The sequence below is a fragment of the Otolemur garnettii genome, unplaced genomic scaffold, assembly GCF_000181295.1.
Source record: "Otolemur garnettii isolate 467f Iridium unplaced genomic scaffold, OtoGar3 scaffold00007, whole genome shotgun sequence".
Taxonomy (NCBI): domain Eukaryota; kingdom Metazoa; phylum Chordata; class Mammalia; order Primates; family Galagidae; genus Otolemur; species Otolemur garnettii.
In genome coordinates this window covers 5,646,693-5,660,774 of record NW_003852402.1, presented here as the reverse complement: position 1 = coordinate 5,660,774, position 14,082 = coordinate 5,646,693, and the positions used below count along the sequence as shown (strand labels likewise).

Genomic DNA, 14,082 nt, shown 5'->3' with positions numbered 1-14,082 from the left:
ACAGCTCACAGCAACCTCCAACTCCTGGGCTCAAGCGAGTCTCCTGCCTCTGCCTCCCAAGTAGCTGGGACCACAGGCGCCCGCCACAACGCCCGACTATTTTTTGGTTGCAGCCATCATTGTTGTTTGGCGGGTCCGGGCTAGATTCGAACCCGCCACCTTAGGTGTACGTGGCTGGCACCTTAGCCAGTTGAGCTACAGGCACCAAGCCAAGAATTAAGTGTTAAGTCACACATGACTACTTCCAAAGCAGACTCTGCCTTTTGCTAGATATATGACCTTGGGGAGTCCCTGCACTCCTCTAGACTTGCTCCTCCTTCGAAGGACTGAACCTATGAGGGCCAAGTCTTCCTCCTACAGCAACATCCTTGGTTAAGGTCTTGATTTTTTTTTTTTAATTTAGTGCACCCCTAAAGCTTTGTGGGAATGCAATTTGTAAAGGTAAAACAATTATACCACTGCCCCTTTCTAGCCATGCCCAGGCCTGCCTGGTCCTCCCTCCACTTTGCAGCTAAGGCAGCATGCACTTGCACAGTGACACCAAGGCCAGCTCCCTTCTCCAGCCACTTCTGAGGTCCTACCGCCTATGACACACTCGCCACTCACAGCACCTGCAGCACCCAATGAAGAAAAGAATGTATTTTACCTGTTGTCCAAGGATAAACAGGCCTTCTGCCAACCTTGGAGAAGAATTCAATCTTTTTTCATACTTGGCCATGTCCAAACTAGTGAAATTACCCATGATAATGTTCTCACAGTCTCCTACTCTACCTCCAAGGCCTGCCAGGAGCAGCCCTGTGGGGGAGCAGGTTGGTGATGGCTTGGTGCAAAGACAGAGAAGAAAGATGGGCACAGTGGCTTACTCCTGTAATCTCAGCACTCAGGGTGGCTGAGGATTTGAGGTTGCTGTGAGCTAGGCTCACGCCATGGCACTCTACCCAGGGCAATGGAATAAGATTCTGTCTTAAAAAATAATAGTAATTTTTATTTTTTTTGAGACAGAGTCTCACTTTCTTTCTTGAATAATCAAGTGAGTTTAAACATGAAGAAAAGCAAAACATTGACTAAGTGGCAGGCAGGGAGAGCCTGGGCTGATGCAGAAGAGGCTACAGCCTTGGCAGGCTCCCACTGAGGAGCACCCGGAACGCTCCTGTGAACAAAAATAGGAATGCTTTTCTTCTCTTTTCTTTTCTTTCTTTCTTTCTTTTTTTTTTTTTTTTTGAGACAGAGCTGTCCCCCTGAGTAGAGTGCCATGCATCACAGCTCACAGCAACCCCCAACTCCTGGGCTCAAGCGAGTCTCCTGCCTCAGCCTCCCAAGTAGCTGGGACCACAGGCACCCACCACAACACCCGGTTATTTAAGGGGGGGGTGGTTGCAGCCGTCATTGTTTGGCGGGCCTGGGCTGGATTCGAACCTGCCAGCTCAGGTGTATGTGGCTGGCGCCTTAGCCGCTTGTTGTTGCAAAGACAGAGAAGAAAGACCAGCACAGGAATGCTTTTCTTATTATGTATTTTTATTTTTTATCTCTTCAAATTTCTTTTACCAGAGAATGCTATTTTTAACTTAGCATATGAGATGCAATATGATTCAGGGTAAATCAGAAAAGACTTATAATTCCTCGTCTTCCTAAATGAGAAACAAGAATCAAAATTAGATGATGGTCCTGTTGGCTCACAAAGGGTCCTAAAGTGGCCGTGGGCACTCCATTTGGGCACAGTTCAGGTTAGGTGAGTCCGGGGGCAGGGTCCCTCAGCAGGGAGCTTGGCCCTTGGCCTGCCCCCATGGACTGCAGGGGCTGCTGGCTGGAAGCTCAGAGCTCTAGGGCCAGCAGTGCTGGACACACAGTGGCCATCTCAGGGCAGGGAAAGGATGTCCCACACAGAGAAAAGTCAGTGAGTTTGGGACTGGTGGCCTCTGTGTACAGAGCTATGTGAGCTGGGAAAACTGGCCAGCAGGGTAGGCAGATGGGAGCCTGGGCCAGAGGACCTCCAGACCCTGCCGAGCTTGGTACCCTCCATAGAGCGTGCTGGAGAAGCACTGTGTGAAGGGGCAAAATAACGCGACATTAGAAAAATCCTGTGGGCCAGAGGGTGGAGCCCAGTTGTCCACAGGCTGAGACTGGTGGGGACTCCAGCAGTGGCCTAGGTGGGAGGTGGTGATAAAGAAGGAAGACAGAGTGAGGAGGCTGTCATGGACACGGGGACTGCTGCAGGAGAGCCACACCTCACTAGCATGGGAAAATCAAACGTATCAGACTGGGAAAATGACCAGATGGTGCAACCCTCAAGCCAGGCCCAGGGACCTACCCCATCAAGGAGGAAACTGTCATCCTGGACAGTTCCCAACAGGGCCCACTTCGGGGGGAAGCAGCCAAGCTCCAAGCAGTGCTGTGTGCAGCCCCGCAGTTTCCCAAGGCTGGCTGTGGACACCGCACACTTCCCACCCATGTGTGTTCTGGAAGCTCTCAGAGGAAACATCTGCCCAGAACATGACATCACTAATGCGACAGTCAATATTTGACATAAATCCATTTAGCAGAGACTCACCCTCACCTAGCAACCTGGCCACCAAATGAATAACTCTGTTCCTTCAACGAGACGGAGTTGCCTTCAAGCCTCAGAGGTCCACATTCCCAGCCAGGGCCCCACCCTCCTCCCACATCGAGAGGCAAAAAAAAAAAAAGTAACCGAGAACTGGGTTTGTCAGGACTGGTGGGTGGAAAAGCAGCAAAGGTTAATAGGCATGTCTTTCCCTCTGTGTACGGGGCTGAGGTGGCCAGCCAGGAGGTCACATCCTTCCAGGTGAGGGGGGCAGGCAGGGTCCCTGGGCTGTGACACTGTTTACTTCTGAGGCAGAGGTCATTAATTCCCAGTTTAGACACTGGGAGACAAAGGCCAATGAGCCCAGAGGACAGCCTTGGCTAACAAACACAGAGCCAGGCCCTGAGCCCAGGTCTGACTCAGAGACCCAGTGCCACACCCTCCCTCGACTTCACAAACATCAAACCTAAACATGAAGGAACGCACAGAATGCACATCTCGGCCACATGGTGAAGTCAGAGAAGCAGACAGATCCCCCAAAGCAGTTTCCTCAGATTCTGGCTAAGCGCCCTCTGTGGCGTGCTTCTTTCACGTTGAGTTGTACCATCTGCATTTACTTATTTATCACCACCTCCACGCTCTACCATCTGTGCTATAAAGGACCTTCTCCCTAATTGGCAATAAAATATCACTGGAGGCTCGGCGCCTGTGGCTCAAGTGGCTAGGGCACCAGCCACATACACCTAAGGTGGCAGGTTTGAATCCAGCCTGGGCCCGCCAAACAATGACAGCTGCAACCAAAAAAAAAAAAATGGCCAAGCGTTGTGGCGGGCGCCTGTGGTCCCAGCTACTTGGGAGGCGGAGGCAGGAGACTCACTTGAGCGCAGGAGTTGAAGGTTGCTATGAGCTGTGATGCCACAGCACTCTACCCAAGGGGACAGCTTGAGGCTCTATCTCCAAAAAAAAAAAAAAAATCACTGAAAATGTGTACATCAGGGAATAGATGCCAATGACAAAAGTGTGCACACCTACGGTATGACATGTTTACTCCACACGCCTCACCTAGGTGCTCAGCTGGAGTCAGCACCAGGGAAAGACTCAACCTGAAATATACATTCCGTGAGAGGAAAATCCTGTTACCAATATTGAAACAAAAAATAGGGCCTTTGTTTTTGTTTTGGTGCAAAATATATATATATAATACGTATATATTTTTGGAGACAGAGTCTCACTTTATCACCCTCAGTAGAGTGCTATGGTGTCACAGCTCATAGCAACCTCCAACTCCTGAGCTTAGGTGATTCTCTTGCCTCAGCCTCCCGAGTAGCTGGGACTATAGGCACCCACCACAATGCCTGGCTATTTTTTGTTGCAGTTTGGCTGGGGTGGGGTTTGAACCTGCCACCCTCGGTATATGGGGCCAGTGCCCTACTCACTGAGCCACAGGTGCTACCCCTGGTTTGAACCTGCCACCCTTGGTATATGGGGCTGGTACTCTACCCACTGAGCCACAGGCACCACCCAGTGCAAAATATTTTAAAATGTGTATACTTTGTAATAGACTAAATCCCAGGCCAAAGCTGTGCGTTTCTGTCTACAGAGCTAGGTTTATATGTTTATAGGAATCAGTTCTCCCAGCACGAATTTAATAGCCTCCAGACCTTTCAGAGAAGTACCTTTATTTATTTACAGGGCTTATGAAAGAGAAAAGCTCTAGAAAAAGGACATTTCAAAATAGGTATTCAGCAGGAGCCCAGGTAGAGTGAGTGGTCTCAACAAGGTCCAGGTGGAGTCACTTCCAGGTTGTGAGGACGGTTCTCCCCGTGTCTCTCAATCGACCCGCTCTGGGCCCCAGCGACTGGCCTGAGCGACTCCTCAGCTCTCGGTCAGCCCCTTCACCCTGGGCCAGTTCCTCATCATACCTAGAAACAGAAGCAGCTACAAGATCACAGTGAGCTCCCATCTACGGGTAGCAGCTACAAGCTCTGAGCTGCCATGTGACAAACATGACATCACCATTGTGATTGGGTCCTGGCTCCCCGAGCCATACCTGACTCCAGCCCTGCCACCCACAACTCTACCCAAGGCTATAGTATCTATGAGTACAACCTCGTGGAGCTGTTACTATGGACAGTCCTCCCTGCCCACCCTGCAGGGGACATCTTATACAGGCCACCAGATCAAATTTGACCCCAAAGGAAATGAATGAGACGAACCTGACCCAGTCCAGGGTGGAGAGGGACAGAACTCACGGTGCACAAAACACCTGTGTGCAGGGGTGACTAACTCCATCTCAGACTGGGAATAGGGGTGTGAGTGACCTGCCAGGACACTCAGGACAAAGAGGAGCCCTGCAGTTCACACTTGGCACCAGACTCTGCCATTGTGAGCCTGTCACCCCTCCCCATTTCCTTTCACTGCCTGTTTCCTGATTCACATTCAAGCTTCAGGCCATGGGAGTGCTGAGATGCTGCTGCACCCCAACAGATCACGGATCACGGCAGATAGGCAAGTCCCCGGCCTTTACGGCTGCAGAAGGGGCCCAGACCCCTGTCCCCATGAGTGGTGAAATGCTGCCTGCACCTGGTGCAGGCCCTGGTGTGGAGTGGGGCTACCCACCCCAACTTCACACCACCCTTCAGACTCACACTTTGGGCATCAGTACCCTCCTCTTACCTGAGGAACTGGGCTCTATAGGCCTGCTCAGGGTGAACACCCAGGACTCCTGACTCCAAGTTCAGAGCCCTTCATGCTGCAGAGCCAAGGACTATAAGAAGCATCTCCATCCACTGTTAATGCATGTCCCCAGGTGTAAACATTGTCACCCTGACTAAGGACCCACATTACACGTAGACATCTATGTCAAACCCAAGGGACTCAGAAGCTCAGCGACAATGCATTAGCTAAATGCTAATTTTGTTGACTTCAGAAAAAGGGTGTGATTTTGTTATATGTTTATTTCCAAAATTGCAATCTGTGGGATGATTGCAAGTAAAGAAATAGGCCAGGCACGGTGGCTCATGTCTTTAATCCTAGCACTCTGGGAGGCCAAGGCTGGTGGATTGCCTGAGCAAAAGCAAGACCTCATCTCTAAAAAATAGGCCAGCATTGTGGTGGGTGCCCAGAATTCCAGCTATTCTGGAGGCTGAGGAAAGAAGATCACTTGAGCTCAAGAGTTTGAGGTTGCTGTGAGCTACTGAGACTGACAAAGTGAGATTCTGTCCCCCCCCCAAGTGAGAAAATAAACCAAAAAGAATGTATTTTCAACCTAGGGGTTCTAGTGGCTGAAAGAGAAGGAGGGAAGCAAGCCTGTGAGCTGTCACCCATGTGGCAGACACTCCAGGGATCACTGTGCTGGGGTGGGGATGTTAGGATGATAACATGAGGGCCTTGCTTTCCTCCACAGCTCTCCAAGGAGAGACAGGGCTGCAGTCCCTACGACACAATAAACCTGGGCAGAGGACATCCCAGGACACTGAAGGTTCTGTCTGTGGGGGGCTCTCCCAGGTTAGACACCCCTGCCCCCAGGGACTGCTGAAGCCCCCTGGACTCCTATTCCTATTATCCTCGTGTCTGCCCATGACTATGTTACTGACTCATGGGCTGGAGTGACAACCTGCCTGGCTCATGTTCACCCCCAGGAGCTTGCTCAAGGGCGGGGGATGAGAACCTGCTGAGAGTGGGTGGAGTAAGGACCACATGCAGGAGCCAGCGCCACTGACCATGTGCTGCTCTGTGCTGCTTGAAAAACAAAACAAACAAAAGGGAGCATTTGGCAGGCAGCTGGCACCCGACAGGCTGTGCTTGGGGACACTTTGGCCACTTATGGAGCTAACGCAAAGAGAACCGAGCAGAGACAGGGTGGTTCTTCCCAGTTTCTATTCTAGAGGCTTCTCTTTGGGGTTTGACAAGCAGAATAATCTAGGCACAGTCAGGGTTCAGCACAGCATTGTTTAAAAGTCTCTAAAGGGGCCTAAAATACTTCTAAATATTCCTTCATTTGAAATTTTAAGTGGAATGCTCACTTTCCTTTGACAGCATATGTCAATGTGACCCTGACACACTCCTCTTCTGCCATCTCTTCTCCTGTTCCCTGGCCCCCACCCCACAGTGCATGTTCACACACAGGCACGCGTGTCCCTCCACATCTCCCTGCTCACCCAACCTCGGGGCCCACAGCACAGCTCTGAGTCAGCCACCCAACAGCCATCATATGAATAAACCACCCTTCATTCAGCCACTGCCCTCCTGATGGGTACGAAAGTGCCACTCAACTGCTGTAAGCCTTTGTTTCCACATCTGTAAAATGGAGCTAACATTCCTACTTACTTCATGAGTTTGCCAGGGAAAGCAACGTGACCACATGCATAAAGCACTCGACATAGTTCCTGGCACGTAGTCAGCCCTCAAGGATGAGCTATCATTATCATTATATATTCCTCCCCATTCTGTAAGACAGATCTTCTTACCCCCATTTAAAGGCATCCAAACTGAGGCTCAAACAGTAGCAGCGGGGAAAGCTGTGGAGGTGGAGCCAGGGTGTGAGCAACTACGGGAGACCACAGTGCCTTACTAAAAAGCTAAGAGGTTAATGCTGCTAGGAAAAGCCCTCAGCCAATAACAGGAGAACTGGAGGATAAATTCTCACTTCACTGGCCCCATGGTCAGACAACCAAGGATGCTCTGGGAAGTTTCCCAGAGGCTTTCAAAGGGACTGAGCCTGAGCACCTGTCCATCCTGCTCCAGGTTGTCCCGGCAGCCAACGCAGAGCCTGGCATGTGGTAAGTGCTTCGTAAATATTTACTAAGCAGAACAGACTAGATCTAGCTTAGCTCCCAAACTGCGTTTCTGCTACCACATGACCTGTCCCGTATTCTCATTAGTAAATGACACACTCTGCCCAAATAATGTGAGTCCACATGTACCCGGAACACCCCTGTGGGGTCTTGGCATACCTCAATCTGACACGCAGAAGGACAAGTGCCCACCCCCACGCAAACTTACAGAATTTCGTAATTGCCAAGAACTTCCTTTGGAGGGGACTTGTTCCATTTGCAGTCTGGAATTTCGCCATTAGGGACAGCAATATTGAGGGTGTCGTTAATCAGGTTGTACTTAAGGATTCGATCGTTGGCGGTGCTGGAGGTGAGAGACGGGGACGCGTTAACCTGCGAGAGGGAAGATCACGGTCCTCACTCGCCAGCTTGCTCCCCCGGGACAAAATGTGCACTGTGGGAGACAAGGCGAGCTGCCACACACTTTAGATGAAGCTGTCATCATTTTATACTGCCAATATCTGATGCCCTCAGAGCAGCCTGTATGGGAAGCATTTTGTGACCTACTTCTGTTAGCTATTCCATGAAACATAAATAATACTTAATGATAGGATTAGGACTAGGATTTGCAAATCAGCTATCATGTAAATGGAAATTCTGGGTCAGCAGACACACAGACACAATTTCACTGTCTACCTGTGTGATCAGCTCTGTCCTAAGTACCGAGAGCTGCCCAGCGGTCTGCTAGAATCAGTGAACCACTTAGCAGGCTCCCCACTTTTACTGAGAGCGACAACTGATCAATAAAGCCGTATTCTAACTCGAACTCAAGGAAAGTTAGTTCCACAAGCCCTCTGAGCAGCTCAGCAATGTCACAAAGTGTGTTAAAAGGCAGGCATTTGCTCTGTGGAGCATCCCCCCGACCCTCAGTCATCACCTGGTCACTCGTGCTTTAGGCAAACGTTCTGGTGACCAGGGTTAGAGTTTCAGGCTGTGGGAGACCAGGCCAGCAAACATGCGAGCTATCCAGGCTGCCCTGTCAGACCGTCCCTCTGGGTTGCCAGCAGAGCATCTGATATGCACGCCCTACCCTAAAATGACCACTGTGGTATATCATGACACTAATTCTTACTGTGAATATGCGAAGATTAAAGCATTATTAAGTAATGTTCATAATTAAGATTCTGGCTCATCAAGGAAAGCATGATTCTGTTCAAGTTACTGTTTAAGAGAGTGGATAATGTCAATACTGTTATATCTGTTCCCCCTCGCACACACACTCTGGCAGCGTACCACGTGGGCCGCCTGGAAAACACCATCAAGGCTGGGCGGTGCCTGTGGCTCAGAGGAGTAGGGTGCCGGCCTCATACGTTGGAGGTGGCAGGTTCAAACCCAGCCCCAGCCAAAAACTGCAAAAAAAAAAACCCCAAAACCCACCATCAAGGAACCAGCTCACTTGCTGGTGACTTGGCTCTTCCAACAGCTTCCTATGCGGGGTTCTCACTGACTTTTGCTACAAGGGACCACTCCCTGCAGCTTGCTATTGGAGATTTGGATACCCTGGTTCAAAATGTGACCAAGGCCTTTCTGCCTCCACTGCTGCCATGGTTCCTGTGAAAAAACTTGTGGCAAAGGGAGGCAAAAAAAGAAGCAAGTTCTGAGGTTCACTTGTGATTGCACAGTAGGCTCTTCTCATTCATTAAAAATGTCAAGCCAGGCTGGGCGCAGTGGCTCGCACCTGTAGTTCTAACACTCTGGGAGGCTGAGGCCGGCAGACTGCCTGAGTTTACAGGTTCTGGACCAGCCTGAGCCAGAGTGAGACGCTGTCTCTAAAAATACCTGGGCATTGTAGGGCAGGGGACAAGAAGGATACCTTGACCCCAAGAGACTGAGGTTGCTGTGGGGCATAATGCCATGGCATTCTACCACAGGGCAAGGGAATGGGACTCTGTCTCAAAAACAAACAAACAAACAAAAAATGGGTAACTTTTAGAGTCTCTTGTGGGAAGAATGGCAGTGTCAATAAAATGCAGGTTTCTGGCTCCTCCCCCCCAAAAGTGACCAAGCTAAAGAGGCCGAGCCATCCACCTCCAAATGAGCTTGGTGAGAAGACATGGAGGGTGAACCAGATGTCTTTGTTCTGATGTCCCAGAGGCCTGAAGCTCTTCCTTTCAGCTTCAGATCAACTGCAGAGTAAGCCTGGTGAGGCTGGTCTAAAGTCTGGGCTTCAGACAGGTGCACCTGCAACCGGCCAGGCTCTACACCAGGACAGGGAGCCTCCATAGTGGGGGTAGGGCTGGGTGCAGTGGCTCCCACCTGTAACCCCAGCACTCTGGGAGGCAAGAGGATGGCTTGAGCCTAGCAGTTTAAGTTAAGCCTGGGCAACAGAGAGAAATCCCGTCTCTGAAGTTCCAGTTACTCAGGAGGCTGAGGCAGGAGGATCACTTCAGCTCAGGAGTTTGAGGCTGTAGTGAGCTATGATGATGCCTGGGCCACACAGTGAGACCCTGCCTCTGAAAAATAAAACAGGGAGGGGTGCAGTGTGTACACTTTGCCCTTTCTGGAACAGCCGCCACTGCAATTTTTCAGCTTGAAATAGACAGATGAATCCATTTATGAACTGTGCCTTCACACACACCAAAGAACAGCATGGTCCTTGTCTCTGGACAGTATGCTATGCTGGCCAGGGCCTTCTGAATTTGTGAGCTCCTTTCCAGGATGGGAGCAATGCTACAAGGACAGTGCAGGGCCAGGGGACAGGGTGCAAAGCTGATGGAGCCCACACTAGCTTTGGAAGCACCCTGGATGCCACGGTGGCGTCATAGCATCCCTGGGGATGGCTCCCTCCCCATGGGTGGAGCTCCCAGAAACTGAGAGAGCCGTGTGTTCAACCACCAGTGACTGTTGGACCTGGCCAGGGGGTAGCCGAGCATAATTCTGGGCAGAAGTGTCTTAGGGGGACAGGGAGGTGTTCACACTGGTACCTCGATCAGCCAGGGCTTCAGCTTGTCGTCGATGATGATGTCGTAGCCGTAGCATTCAAAGCAGTGCTTGTCATTGTTCATCACCGGCTGCAGGGAGAGTGACCAATGGGTTACACGGCTGGGGTCCCAGGGCACAGCCAGAGCGACACCTCAGACACCTGCTCACGGTTCCCATCCTCCACGCCCAAAGATGACCCTCCCTCCTTCCACTTTCCTCTAGAGCGGTTTCCTCCACCTGACAGAGGGAGCTGAGGAGGGGGTAACTGGAGTCTCTGCCCCCCACTCATCAGAGGCCTGACCACTAGCCCTGAGCGCCTCTGTCAGTGTGACACTGTCCTCACAGTGGACAGATGCCGGTCCCAGGCCTGGAAACCAGCAGAGAAGGCCTGTGCAGCCTCACCAAACAGACACTGACCACAGCCAGCTGCCTGTTGCCCCTTCCCAGGCCCTGAAGGAGCCATATTATCACTGGTTGCCAGGGACAAAAGTAGATCTGTTTACTTACAATGTTTGAATTTCCTTTGTAATTTTCAATTCTATTTACCCCACATGGACCCTGGATGAGCTGTTCTCCAGGCACATAGGGAACACAGGTTGTCTGCTCAATATGCAGATTCCTGGGCCCTCCTCACTCTACCTGGGTTCAAACCTCTGAGAGCTCCCCAGAGATTCGGTCACCCCCCAGTGAGCCAGAGATGAGCAGTGAGGCCTTTTTAGACATTAGTGGGCATGTAGATTCTGCTTCAACAAGACACTTGATTAACTGGAAACTCCACAGGGAGAGAGCTGGGGTCACCCTCCTTAGTCACCCAGGGAGGAGAGCCAGGCTCTGGGTGCAATTATATTCCCACTAAAAGCCTGGTGCCCTAACCCAGCGAGTGTTCACACCACTGTTCCAGAAAAGTATCTGTAAGACAGGAATTTGCTAGCCCCTCTGTAGTTCCCCAAACCCTGCTGTTTCCAGCCCCCTAGCACAGTGCCCGCCAGGGCCGTGGCTCTCAGCATCTCTGTCCCACCTCCTGCTCCAGGGCTGTTGCCCCGGGTAGAGTGCCGTACAATCATAGCTCACAGCAACCTCCAACTCTTGGGCTTAAGCGATCCTCTTGCCTCAGTTTTTCTATTTTTAGTAGAGACTGGTCTCAGTTTTGCTCAGGCTAGTCTCAAACTCGTGAGCTCAAGCAATCCACCAGCCTCAGCCTCCCAGAGTGCTAGGATTACAAGCGTGAGTGAGCTGCTATGCCTGGCCAGGAGCACAGCTTTTCTTGATTAAATAGTCAACTTTTTCTCAAAGTTCTGCCAATCCAGGGGAGGCTAAAGTGGGCTGGGAAAGGAGTGGAAAGGGCTGGTTTAATCAGGCAGGAAGAGTCACAAAGGCACATGTGTTAAGGAATTAACCGTACTGAACTCTTCCCAACAGTTAAATTAACTCTGCAGAGCACTGTTCATATAACCACCCCGTGACGCTGGTGTCACGGTCCCAACGTCACAGATGAGGTCTGAGCCTATGAAAGGATGAGCCCTGGAGCAAAATCACCCATTAGGTCATGGTGGGGCCTGGCTGGAAACCACACAGGGGTAATAAACCACCTCCCAGACTCCAGCCATAGAGCACCGTGGCCAGCGGCCAGCTTGCAGGCTCAGTGTGCACCTCACTTCCCCTTAGAACAGACGTGCACCTGCTTTAAAATGGTAAAGAGATCCTGAGTATCACAAGATTTGAAAACAAGCATCACATGTACTTAAAACCAATTAGAAACTAGGAGGTCAACAATCAGACTCATACGGGAGAAAAATCTCAATTAAACTCAAGAAGAAAGGGGAGGGAATCAGTAGCTTCCAACCCGATGGTCACAATGCATGGGTACAATGGCACAGTCCCTGGGTGCAGGACACGGCTGCAACTCTGACTTTAACCTTTCATGTGTAAATTATATAACCTAGTGGTTTATACCCTCATATTAATCTCAACGTTTAAGAGAAACCTACAAACCAAAACACAAACAAACACTGCAAACCAGCATGCAAGTAGACCTGAGAAGGCAGGATATTTTCAGTCCTAAACATCTGTGACATTAGTCAAGATGCCCCAAAATGAGGCTGTTAAAACTCCACCTCTGAGTTTCGGTTTGTGCCTAAATATTCACTATCTGCTCAGTGGGTGTAATGTGGCTGCCGTGCCGGGGTTTCTGCATGTTCAGGGGTGCCCACAGCCCAGCTATGCCGGCACCCAGCCCCTGTCCCTTCCTAAAATCAGCTGGCCTCTGTAGACACTGGCAGTGAGAAGGAGAAAACAGGTATTTTTAGCAAGAGAGCAAGAAGCATCCTGCCGCCCACACTCACCGCCACAGCCTTGAGGGACTGCACGATGATCCAGTGGACCTCGTCGAACAGCTTGCTGGTCACCTCCCTGCCGCGGGTGCTCTCCAGGTAGAGCCGCAGGTTGCTCACCGTCCACTTGCCACCGTGGATGTGGTTGTAGTCTTCCTGGCAGTGGAAGGGCAGGGTCCCCTCAGGCTGCGCACCCCAGAGGAACCCAGCCGCTTGCTCTAGTGCTGCTCAGACATTTCTGGGGTGCCTCCTGGGTGTGGGGCAGGCATCCGGCAACAAGGCACGTGGGACCCCCCCACCCCGGAGGATCTGGGCCTCCTATCACCTTGCATGGCTTTAAAATGCCTAGCTCCTAATATTCACATAATGTTCCCTTTTTTTTTTTTTTTTTTTTTGAGACAGGGTTTCACTTTGTTGCCTTAGGCTAGAGCGCTGTGGTGTCACAACTCAGAGCAATCTCAAACTTCTGGGCTCAAGCAATCGTCTTGCCTCAGCCTCCCAAGTAGCTGGGACTACAGGCTCCTGCCATAATTCCCAGCTAGTTTTTCTATTTTTTGTAGAGACAGGGTCTCACTCTTGGTTAGGATGGTCTCAAACTCCTGAGCTCAAGCAATCCTCCCACCTTGGCCTCCCAGAATGCTAGGATTATATACAGGTGTGAGCCACTATGTCCGACCTAATGATTTCTATGTTACAGCGTGCTGTACACTGCTGCCCCAATCTCCAAGACCAAGACACTTATTCTAGGTAAGACCGTCCCTGGAAGTTGCCTAATCCAAGGTTCAACCTCTCCCCAGGGCAACTGGCATGACCTGGTAACTGGCCAATGCCTCCTCAGGGACAGCCATGCAGGGCCACCCCAGCTCCACAGAGCTCTGGGGTCAGCTAGACCTTCCTGGCAGCAGCATCATAGCCTCCCTCCCTCTGCTCGTCCTGCTTTCCTCCCTCCCAGCTGCTGCTCCTGTCATTGGACCCCCATAGATATCCTACACGCTGATCTCTGCCCCCAGATCCCTCTCCCAGGGGAGCCAACCTAAGATACACCTGTGCCACGCACTACAGTTCACAAGCACCACACCTGTATTTCTCGACAATCTAGCAAAGTCACCATCACCATCCTGTTTCACAGATAAGACTCACTCAAAGAGGCTGTGACTTGTGCAGAGGGGATGGCACTGCACCCCAGCCCAGGTGTTCTGATGCCGGCTCCAAACTCCTCCTACTTCACTGTTCCTGAAAATTAATTCTCCATACACCACTTGCCTTTGAAGGCAAAGAGCTAGAAAATGGGATTTGCGGCTCGGCGCCTGTGGCTCAAGAGGCTAAGGCGCCAGCCACATACACCTAAGGTGGCGGGTTCAATTCCAGCCCGGGCCTGCCAAACAACAATAATGACTGCAACCAAAATGTAGCCGGGCGTTGTGGCGGGCGCCTGTGGTTCCAGCTACTTGGG

General features: G+C 51.1%; 1 protein-coding gene across 1 annotated transcript in view; it reads right to left on the bottom strand.

Moving 5' to 3' along the window:
• Positions 1-4,201: 4,201 nt before the first annotated feature.
• TTLL1 (tubulin tyrosine ligase like 1) overlaps positions 4,202-14,082 on the bottom strand; it is a 23,903-nt gene continuing 14,022 nt past the window's right edge. The window contains exons 6-9 of the mRNA XM_003783132.2: positions 12,642-12,785; positions 10,302-10,388; positions 7,547-7,710; positions 4,202-4,464 (exon numbers count right to left, since the gene is read on the bottom strand). Coding sequence (XP_003783180.1) covers positions 4,335-4,464; positions 7,547-7,710; positions 10,302-10,388; positions 12,642-12,785 — 525 coding nt within the window. The 3' untranslated portion in view covers positions 4,202-4,334. The remainder of the gene's footprint in view (positions 4,465-7,546; positions 7,711-10,301; positions 10,389-12,641; positions 12,786-14,082) is intronic.